Below are 11,504 nucleotides of genomic sequence, written 5' to 3' on the forward strand. Positions count from 1 at the left end.
AATTGACGTAACAATGTCTCACTTGTTGGCATCATAATTTGTCTTGTTTACAATTTCTATGGAAATCTATGAATTTAGTCTACAAAAGATTTTGACGGAAAAATTTCTTCGGTGGCAAAGAAGTGGGGAATAATCTAACAGTAGACACAGCACACCAGGTAAGCTTTTTTAGTTGAAATAAAAGGCATTTATTCATGGTACTTTCCAAAATAAAAGTCTCTTAGTTCATCTCATCTGCCATGTCGTTAACAAAACCCTATCAGCTTGACACGGGTTTAAGTCTCTCACCAGCATGGGCCGCACATCCATCTTACAATGGCACCTGCTTTTTCCAGTCCTCTGCTGCCCACATGTTCCTGTCACTTGCTGCCGACGTGTCTTTTTTTTTCTTTCTCTTTTTATTTCCCTCCTCTTCCTCCACTATAATATCACTTCGCGCACTGACTCGATTATTTGCATATATGTCATGTGGCTGCTGCTGCTACAAGTGCTATCAGCTCTGTTACAATTCTATGAGCAATGTTTCTGACAAAGGAGGAAGAATTGCAGTTTCCTAGGTTGGAAGGTGTTTTGTGTGGGTGATATGTGGAGATATTCAATCGTCTCATAGTATTGATCATCATTCAGTGTATCCATTTCTTTAACACTTATCCTTGAGTGTTTAATAGCCTTGATGAGTGGGGACTCATTAATAAAAAAAATAAATAAATAACCATTGCCAGATAGAATGAATGATACTGCTTAAAATTCCCTAATTCAACAAAACCATTAATTCTTTCATTTGTGCTAGTGAATAATCTTCTTTTTTTTTTTTTTTATCAGACTAAACCCAGCAAACATTCGATCGCTGAGTAATTGAATCATTTAATCCTAATTTTGAGCAAATATTTATATAGGGGATTTACTACCCACCTCCTACTTCAAGTTTAAAACCTTCTTAATTGAACACATAGTTACGTGCAATGCATGTGATTCACTCTAATGTGGCCTTAATGGTGCATACAGGCTAGTTGTAAGTGATAAAGCCCAGCTATGTGTTGTGGCAGGACTATCTGTGTCACCTATGAGTGAACCAATCCATACACGATATATGCTGAAATCAAAAACAGGCAGGGACCTCTATCGCTAGCCCTAAAGTGATGACACCTTTACCTACTGACCTGGTAATAAGTGACACCCTCACCTACTAACCTAGTCTGACCCAGTCACAGGTGACGCCCCCCGCCTACCGACCCAGTCACAGGTGACGCCCCCCGCCTACCGACCCAGTCACAGGTGACGCCCCCCGCCTACCGACCCAGTCACAAGTGATGCCCCCGCCTACCGACCCAGTCACAGGTGAAGCTCTCGCCTACCTACCCAGTCAGAAGTGATTATGCGATTTCATCAGATACAAAAACTTCAGCTACACTGCAACAGGTACCAATCACAACTTCATTTTCCCCAGTATTGGAACATTATTTACCAACAGTCAATGTCACTCAAGAAGAAAATGAATAATACCCAAACAATATGGAAAATGAATAATACCCAAACAATATGGAAAATGAATAATACCCAAACAATATGGAAAATGAATAATACCAAAACAATATGAAAAACTGCCAGGTTGTTTTACCTGGCATCTCTTCAAAATACTCAGTTCATTAAGTTGGCAGCACTAGTGGAAACCCGCTCGGGCAATTTCATCCCTTGTCTGATAGATTATTACAAGCAGAGTCCTGGGTTCATTGACCCTTAATTAGTTCTGACTGAACCTATCCACGCAAGTAATCAATTGTTTTATCAAATTATCGCAATCAATATATGAGAAAATAATAAAACGCTTTTCTACCAGGTAAAAAAAACTTTATTGCCCTGTAAGAAGCAGAGGCTCTTGAAACTGCAACACATTGATATTAAAAGAAAATATTGATACACCTTTCAGAGTAATCAACTTGGGAGAGGGGTGTTGTGTGGGACTACCTGTGTTACCTATGAATGAACTGATCCATACACAATAAATGCCGGAAGACAAGGCTGTAAGGTGGGAATTGATATCCATTGGACCAACCAAGGTTGCTCGTCAGCTAGACGAACAACCCTCATTGTTGTATGTTCTCATCAATACATTTTGTTACTCTATTCCTATGTTCTGGGCCCTATCGGTGGGGCATTAGAATACACCGTCTGCCCCCCTGCAGAGGGTAAAAGTCCCTCAATGGGGGTCCTGGATATGACCTTGAACTATATCCAGTGGTGAGGCCCCAGCTTGTGGGCTTTGGGGAGTGTGGAGCCACCCTTTAATTACCATTGCTCCCAGGTCCACTCTGACCCGGAGTGGTAGTACCTGTTAGGGTCCCAACTATGGGTTAAATAGAAAATGACTTAAACAAATATATTCTATTAAAAATTTTCTTCAAAATCTTTGGATTCGGCATTAAATAACCCGAAAAGGGTTGATATGCCGTAAAACAAAAACAACCAACCAACCTATGTTCTGTTTTCCTTGTGACCCCTTAAACAGGGTCATAACACTTTGCTAATTACTTTATTAGCCAAGCCAACTCCTTTACATCTGAAAACTTATAGGTTTCACACCCTGCATACATTTTTTTTTTTTTTTTACTTATGTGCACAAGGCATATCTAACAGGCAAAATCGCGACTTGGATGTAAGTGGCTACTATTTGGGACCTTGTCTAGGAAAGATTAACAAGATATTGGTTTACGTTACATTTAAAATTCTGCGTATCAGTTCAGTCAGGGAAGCGAGTAGCAGGAAGGGAATTCCAAATCTAGCTATATGTGAGAAGAAACTATTAAAGTAGAAAGCTTTCTGGATTTAAGGACATCAACAGTAAAGGGGTGAGATTTTGTTGCTAAGGATATGTACGCCGAGGGGGCACAAGTGCAATGAGTTCATCAGAGCACATTCCATTAAAATATTTGTAAAACAGGCACAGAGATGCAACATTGCGAAAATAGGACAGGGGTTGGAGCTTAGTTGACAAAGTGGGATATATTAGATTGAAGGCTTTTTTTTTTTAAACCCTATTCAAGAGGGAAAGATTAGTGGTAGATGTACCAGCCCAGATGTGACAACAATACTCATGCATCGCCTTGTAGAGGTCTCAGGTGTGAGTAGTCTTCTAGCTAGATAGAGGGAACTCACCTTCTTTGCAGCAGCCATGGCAATGTCCTCAATGTATTTGTTCCAGTTCATTTATGGCTTCATTCTCTGTCATTACATGCATTTTATTTTAGTTTCTCTATAGAAGGCTACATCAGTCAGTCTGTCATGCTTAAGATTGAGTAAACATTTTTGTTGGTCTGTTATACTTTAAGTTTGAAGTAAATTTGCAGATTTATTGAATGCATCATAAAACATTGCTTATTTACCATTGAGGATTTGACAGTTATCTCCCTTTATCTCAAGAACCTTCCTATTTTCGTCTTTTTCTGTGGAATTTACCAATTCTTCTTTATCCGCAGAACTGCCTCCAAAAGGATGTTGTCCAAGCCGATGTTATACTGAAGATGCTGGGCGAGAAATCTATTTATTACACACGCATTGTTCAGCTTGTAATTGCTGATACGGCTTATTTACATGGTAAGCGTCTTGTTTTTTTTATAAACGTTAATGAGTATTTATCACTTGTAGCTGTTATACATGAGAAGAATTGATGCTCCTATATTGAATGAACAAATTGAAATATTGAATTTCAAGTAAAAGAAATGGTACCTACGTAATTTTTATGGCGCAAATAGTAACATATCCAAAAATTATTAAAAACAATAATTTAGAATAACTATTGGTGAAAAGTACAGTATGTGGAAAAAAAAAGTGAAATCACTGTATTACACTTACTAAAAAAGAGATGAGTTGACAGAGGAGATAATTAAGTTCTGTTGCTTGCTTGCATCGTGTGGCGAACATAATTCAAAATGTTGGACAAATTTTATTCCCCATATAAACTTTATCGAAAACTGTTTTTCATTATTAATTAGTTTTCTACCTGATCGTTTTTTCATAATTTGTGGATATGTTACTATTTGTGACATGACAACTATGTTTTACTTGAAATTCAATATTCTGAATTTTTGTTCGTTCAATATTGAAGCATCGAAGAATTTGATTGAAGATTAGTGCTTGCTTGTCTGTTTTATCATCTTTATTGATATTCTTGTTGGTTTACCCATTCCATTAAATTTATATATATTATAATGATGGAGTCTCTCATGAAGAAGTATACATAGGGCAGATGATCTCTATGAATAAATTTGACGAGAGCAGCTTAAGAGAACATGATCCACTCTTTCTATTAGGCATGTGATGGTTGTACAAGTGCATGGAAACATGCAAAAACGTTTGAAATTCAATGAATTTTATTCTATTTGTTCATTATATCCACATTGGATGGCGAAAATTGCTCATCTCAGTGTAAAAATGTTGAACGATGATATTGCAATTGATATAGACACATTGCTCACCGTCAGTCATTTGAAACGCTCCGAAGTGTGACCCACATTGATATGTCTATGGCCTTAGGCCACATGATAGGCCATCTAAGACATGGAGGAAATAGTTGATGATTACCTGCTTCTACCAAAAGGCGCAAGTGGAATGACAACAAACAAAAGTTAAGTCACTCAAGAAATGTCTAACCTCAGCAGGAGACGCGAAGACGAAAAATGAAAATAACGTTTACATTTTTGCATATTCAATATTTTCATAATAAAGAGGGAAGAACAGCTGTACATGGCAGAATCGTTACAAAATTCAGATTGTAGTGGAATGAGGCCACAAATGGATGGTAACATTTAATGCTAGTAAGACTAAGCTGCTTTCCTTTAACAAATTACAAGACGTCTCTCCATGACAAATAACATCCTACTTGAGAATTTTTCCTTCAAACTCCTTGGCCTAAAATTCTCAGGCAATATGAACTGGAACAAATACATAGAGGACATTGCAAAGACTGCTGCAAAGATGGTAGGTTCCCTCTATCAAGCTTGAAGACTACTCACACCTAAGAGTATCCTGTACCTCTACAAAGCCACCATTCGCCCAAGCATGGAGTATTGTCGCCACATCTGGGCTGGTGCATTTACCACTAGCATCTCCTTCTTGGATAGGCTCCAAAAATGAGTTTTCAATCTAATAAGCCTCACCTTGTCAACTAAATTCCAACCCCTGTCCCATCGCCACAATGTTTTACAAATATTTTAATGGACTGTGCTCTGATGAACTCCTTGCACTTGTGCCCCTCGACGTACATATTTCCAACAAACCTGCTTAGCAATAAAATCTCACCCAAACCTCACTGTTGAGGTCCCTAAATACCAAAAAGCTTTCTACTCTAATAGTTTCTTCCCTCGAACAGCTAGACTTTGGAATTTCCTTCCTGCTCCCTGACTCTACTGATATGCAGAAGTTTAAATGTAATGTAAACCAACATCTTTTTAATCTTTCCTAGGCATGTAGTAGCCTCGTATGTCCAAGTGCCGATATGCCTTATTAAAGATGAATGTAAGTAAAAAAGAAATTTAATTGATTAATAAAATATGTTAATAAGGAGATGCTTGAAATAAATAAAATAGTTTTAGTTTTATACCATTTTCTGCAGGCAACATTGACATTTACTGTGCTATTAACAGAAAACAACATTATTGGTCTGCATGGAGTTCTAGGGATTTTAAATACCATTTGATAAAGAGTTTTTTGGGGGGTTTTTTCCTTCAAATATTTTATGGAAAATGTTCACACACATTAGATCACTGTGTAGAAATTTTCACTAATCAAGTAAGATTTACGATTGAAAATAAATAAATATATAAATAAATATTTAAATAAATAAATATATAAATAAATAAATAAATATTTAAGTAAATAAATAAATAAATAAATAAATAAATCACTTGTTTTTCTTCCCTTTTCAATCCCGACAATTTCAATTTCTTGCATTTGCTTTCTAACAATATTTTATAAAGTTATGTTTGTAAAAAAAAAACAAAATAAGAAACTTTAAAATGCCATTTTGCATTGCTATTCCAATACTGCGAGTAGAGCAGGACATTCGCTGGGGGGGGGGGTCTCTTATAGGCACAGAGGAATGCCACAAAGAATACATAAGACTTTTGTTGTAATGTTTAAGAATAAATTCTCACTTATGACTAGGGCTATGACAAAAGAGAATTTTCTTTTCATTATTTTGACTCTCAAGTATATATCAGTTAATCTTATATATTTTTGGATAGAGTGATGTGGTTCTCGATTGATTAACTGTGTCTAACATATACTCGAGAGTCAAAATAATGATCAGAATATGCTGTTGTTATAGCCCTAGTTATAACAGACACCGAATCTCCATTATAGAAATATTAAAAATCAAAACATAATCTCTTTTATGTATTTCACTTTTTTCTATTTCAGAGAAGAATTAAAAAGCAGAATGCTATGGACCAATCTGTGTGGTTTGATATATAAAAACTGCTTATGAACAACACAATGTAATACTGTTGATAAATAGGGGGTTGGGAACAGGTAATATTTTTTATGCAATACTATTAATAAATAAGAGGGCTGCTAACCTCTTACACAACAGGATTTGTATTTATTTGTATTAGTCGACATTTCAGAATTGCCTTATTTTTTTTTTTTTCCAAGAAATGAAAAAGAAACATTTTTTTAAAAAATCAGGAAATCAACAAATTATCACAAATTAAAATTGATTGAAACTCTATTTTTTATTTTATTTTTAATCAAAATTTTTTGATTTGGCTTTTGACATCAGAAAAGCTGCACATCTCTTCAAGATGAAGCATTGTTATCTACATGGTTATTGAAAAAAATAGACATTTTCAACTTCATACAACGTTCATGCCAAATGTTCATAGATAACGATTCTTTGTCAGCTTCGTATGAAATTTCTCGTTTTGAATGGCAAAGACAATTCTCTTTATTCATTAATATCAACGTCCATTTTGTTCTTATTGTTATTAAATAAAAATATTGATATTTTTTTTTTTTTTTTTTTTTTTTTTTTTTTTTTTTCCAATTAACAAATATTTATGTCAAAATGAGATTTTTCTCATCCTGTAAAAAAATTTCTACATTAAATTAAGAACATCCACATTGGAGTTTATATCCGATTTGTGTGCGTTTAGTTTGGAAATCTATTTTGTTTTTGTTTGCATGCATATGTCGACAGGAATTTGATGCCGATTATCTAGTGTCTGTTTGAAATGTTTGGCAATCTGGAAGCAATGTTTTTGTCTGATACTATGTTTATGTTCTAATGGGGGGGGGGGGGGTCAGTTTTGCATGATATATTTAATACAAAATGATCCCCCAACTCCAGGCCATTATAGTGTTTTAGGGCAGTTAAACAAAAGAAAACTTTTACCAGATATGTTTTCATTGGGGTAGGTTGAGCCTACCTTTTTGGTCGATTATGTCTGATTTTACGAAGGGTTTTGTTGAGAAAGGGAGTTGCTTGCCCTATAACTTAGGATTAGAGGTGATTTGGATGAGGTCTTGCCATTCGGATTTAAGGTTAATGTTTTTTATGGGATCATTGCCAGTGTAAGGGTTAGCTGAAGAGTTATGTTATGGAAGGGTGTTTTTAGGTGAAGCTTGCCATCCGAACCTAGAGTTAGTGGGAGAGTTATGATTTTTTTAAGATCTTCACACTCAGACTTAGGGTTAGGAAAAATTGTATTTTGTCAATAATAAATATTTTTGTAATGCTGAAAAGTAATTTTGAATAACTTTTAAGCATGGACCCTCCCAAAAATCAGAATTTCACCCACAGCAAAAATAAAAAACTGCTTAACTTTTCTAAAAAAAAAAAAGATAAATAAAAAATAAAATGGTAGGAATTATTTTATGTTAAATATTTACGCGAAATAGATCACATGCTCTAATCTCTAAAATAAGTGTTTTTTTTTTTTTTCTTACCCAGTTAAAAACTTTCAAATTGACAGTTTAAAAGCCTCAAACTTGCAATAAATTTCCCTTTAACACTATAAACATTACTGTGTCAGACATAACTTTCATAAGTATAAATAGATTTTTGTTTTTTGTTTCTCGATGTCATTTAGAAAAAAAAAAATGTGAAAAAGCAAAGGGAGATAACACAACAATAATTCAAAACTTACAAGTGATTTATGTTGTAATACCTACGAATCTCCATTAATTGCTTAAAAATTATTTTCTTTATAAAAATAGAACTACTTGATCAGTTGATGTGATTTTTGGAATATATTTTTTTTACCACAGGCATGAATATCTGTAGTGAACTACTACTATGATGCTGCTACGGTATGCTTCCCTTATTTCTCTCTTTTTCCCTACTCTTCTACTTTTCCCTTCCTTTCTTCTCTCAACGTCACCAGAGGTTTCAGCCAATCGGAATAGAGGACTGTCTTGGAGGAAGATACAAAGAAGAAATCTCTCTCAGACATGCGGAAACGATAGAAGCATCAACACGCGATGGACCAGTTTCCCTGGGTAGACTTTTATCAAAGAAAATGTACCATCCTCTTTATACCCCTAAATCTTGGAAACTTTTATAAAACATCATCAATCCTAAAGTCTCATCGCACTTAATTATAACCGATGTTTTCTTTTCCACAACCATTCTTTTTCAGCACTCTTGTTCTCTCTCTAATTTCGGAGGTGCCCCAAAAAGGGGACCGACCGAAATGGTGACCCTTTTTCAAACGTTGTTAAAATCTATGGTAACCGCCATAATTTGGTGAACGCCAGATGTGCGTATATACATGCAATCTTCAATGAAAAAAAAAAAAAACGAAAACGATGAAAACATGACAAAGAAGTAAAAGAAAAAGAAAAGAAAAGGCCTTTCTAAAATTATAGTAGAACCTTACAAAAAAAAAGTATATATAAATCCGCTTTCCAAGAAATGCCGATAATATATATATTTTTGCTATTTTTGTGAAACGGTTTACACTAAAGGCAAAAACAAGCAAACAAGAAAAATAAGCAGTAAAAAAAACAAAAAAAAACAAACTTTTTTTTCCGTGATTCTCACCAGGTAAATGACTAAAATAAAATCTGGTCCAAAAACTATTCTGTAACAACAAAAAAAGTGACTTTAAGAATCAATACAGAATCCCAAATTTCATTCTGAAACAAACACACCCGCACATAAAAAAAGGAACCTTCCAGACGCATGCGTGTGAAGCCAATTTTGGAACACATGTGTGCATTGACGAACTCAGTTTTTTTTTCTTTACGAACATTGACTATATATTCACACACACACACACACACACACACATATATATATAAATATATATATATATAAAAAGAAAACTTAATTGACGCTATTTCTCCAAGCACCTGCTGAAATTAACCTCTGGTGAGTACTCGCTTTTTTCTCTTCTTGCTTATCACACCCCAGCCATTTCCTTTAGTCGCAGCTACAAATAAATAATAATAAAAAAATAAATAAAATAATAACAACTAATAATAATAATAATAATAATTAATAGTAGTAATAATAATAATAATAATAATTAGTAATAATAATAATGAACGCACAACAGGTTAGTGTAAAACCTACACAATTTATGGAGATGAGTGTCGAGGGATGGTTTTCGATAATAGAAGCTCAATTCCATCTCGGACACATTACAAGTGATGATACTAAGTTCTATACGGTTATCAGCGCATTCCCGCCTGACATCGTAACAAATATACCTCCAGCAATTCTGCAGTCGCTAAAGTATGCGAAGTTAAAGGAGTCTGTGTTGTCTGTATATGAAAAGACCAGACCTGAACTCCTGGAGAAGTTGATGAGGACCACTACATTAGCTGGTTATCCATCATTATACCTCCAGGAGATGGTAACGGTCGCACATAGAATAGGGGCAAGCGACGAGATAGTGCAACATAAATTCATACACGCACTTCCGAAGCAAATCGCCCCATTAATAGCAGCCCACACTGAAATGCCGTTAACGAAGTTGGGTCAACTATCCGACAACTTGATGCCGTTAATAGAAAATATGTCAGTATTTCAGGTGGTTGAGAATCAAACTCAGACAAACGACCATATTACCACCAGACAGTCTAGTGAAACTATTCCAGCCGGCTTATGTCCATATAGAAGGAAACAGCAGCCGAAGATATGTAGAGCCCATATATATTTTGCAGAGGAGGCTCATACATGTAAGCTATAGTGTAAGTGGCCAAAGAAAAAAAGTAGCTTACAGACTCTGCCTAACTCACGCCCTTCCTCTCTCGCCCCTAGTGATTCGGAAAACTAGAAAGGTGGACTGCATTTGCTCCAGTAGTGCCGCCGTTATTAGAAATTTCTGCTAAAATAGGAGCGTCTGAAGTCAATTTTATCATAGATACAGGAGCCAGTGTTTCCATTTTACCACATTCTGTAGTAAATGGAATTACTCTGGAGCCAACTCCTGTTCATATCTCTACCGCTAATGGTGAAAGCATAAAATGCTATGGTCAGACAAACCTCGAAGTTAAGATACCCCGTTTGAGAAGATCTTTTCAATGGAGTTTTGTGATCGCAGATGTCACTAACCCTTTGTTAAGATTTGACTTCTTAAACAAATTTAACATTACATTATAGTGGATTGTAAAAATAGATTCATCCATGATAACGTAACGGAGCGTGAAATCACAGTCAATGCAGTAACGGGAACCGATGCTGTAGTGATTAACAAAATAGACCTAGCAGATTATGTTACCGAAGTAATAGGTAAATATGATAATGCGCTTTCACCACATAGTGACACAAAGACTATGGTGGAGTGTATCACAGGATTGATACAGGCAGCCACGTACCAGTCTTTGCTAAAGCCAGACAACTTTCCGGTCCTAAGTTAGACGCAACACAGGCAGAATTTAAAAAGTTACTAAATGCGGGAGTTATCCAGCCTTCCAGTAGCGAGTGGGCAACCCCTTTGCACTTGGTGAAGAAGCCGGATGGGTCATATTGAGCATGTGGTGATTTCCATGCGTTAAATAGCATTACCAAAACAGACTGCTACCTGGTACCAAATATAAATTCCTTCTTCACACAGCTAATAAACAATATTTTTCCAAAATAGATTTAACTGCAGCATATCATCAGATTAAGGTACATCCTGAAGATGTGCCTGAGACAGCAGTGGTGACACCTTTTGGTTTGTTTGAGTTTAATTACATGCCATTTGGTTTAAAGAATGCTGCGGCTACATTTCAGCGTTTTATGGATAAAATATTTTTTAAATTAAATTGCATATTTATATTTTTAGACGACATACTAGGTTTTAGTGAAAGTGAGCAACAGCACAAGGAAGATTTAGATAGAGTATTTAGAGGATCCTTAGTGATAACAATTTAAAGATTTCCTTAGATAAGTGTGTATTCAGAGTACCAGAGTTAGATTTCTTAGATTTTCACGTAAGCAAAGAAGGCTTGTTGCCTACTTTAAAGAAAATCAAAGAGTTTGAAAATTTTCCGATACCTCAGGACTCAAAAAGTTTACA

The 11,504-nt window shown here is 35.4% G+C and overlaps 1 protein-coding gene across 7 annotated transcripts in view; it reads left to right on the plus strand.

Moving 5' to 3' along the window:
• LOC145243496 (uncharacterized) overlaps nucleotides 1–8,794 on the plus strand; it is a 202,738-nt gene extending 193,944 nt beyond the window's left edge. For 3 of the 7 annotated variants that reach the window (XM_080106449.1, XM_080106451.1, XM_080106453.1), the window contains 2 exons: nucleotides 3,474–3,591; nucleotides 6,415–6,588. In XM_080106449.1, coding sequence (XP_079962575.1) covers nucleotides 3,474–3,591; nucleotides 6,415–6,425 — 129 coding nt within the window. In that variant the 3' untranslated portion in view covers nucleotides 6,426–6,588. Of the gene's footprint in view, nucleotides 1–3,473; nucleotides 3,592–5,458; nucleotides 5,512–6,414; nucleotides 7,003–8,262 lie in introns of those variants that run through there. The other 4 variants (XM_080106450.1, XM_080106452.1, XR_013862891.1 and 1 more) reach the window with 3 other exon arrangements.
• Nucleotides 8,795–11,504: the final 2,710 nt, after the last annotated feature.

Source organism: Euprymna scolopes, chromosome 22 (assembly GCF_053919585.1).
Source record: "Euprymna scolopes isolate OS-2025 chromosome 22, ASM5391958v1, whole genome shotgun sequence".
Taxonomy (NCBI): Eukaryota; Metazoa; Mollusca; class Cephalopoda; order Sepiida; family Sepiolidae; genus Euprymna; species Euprymna scolopes.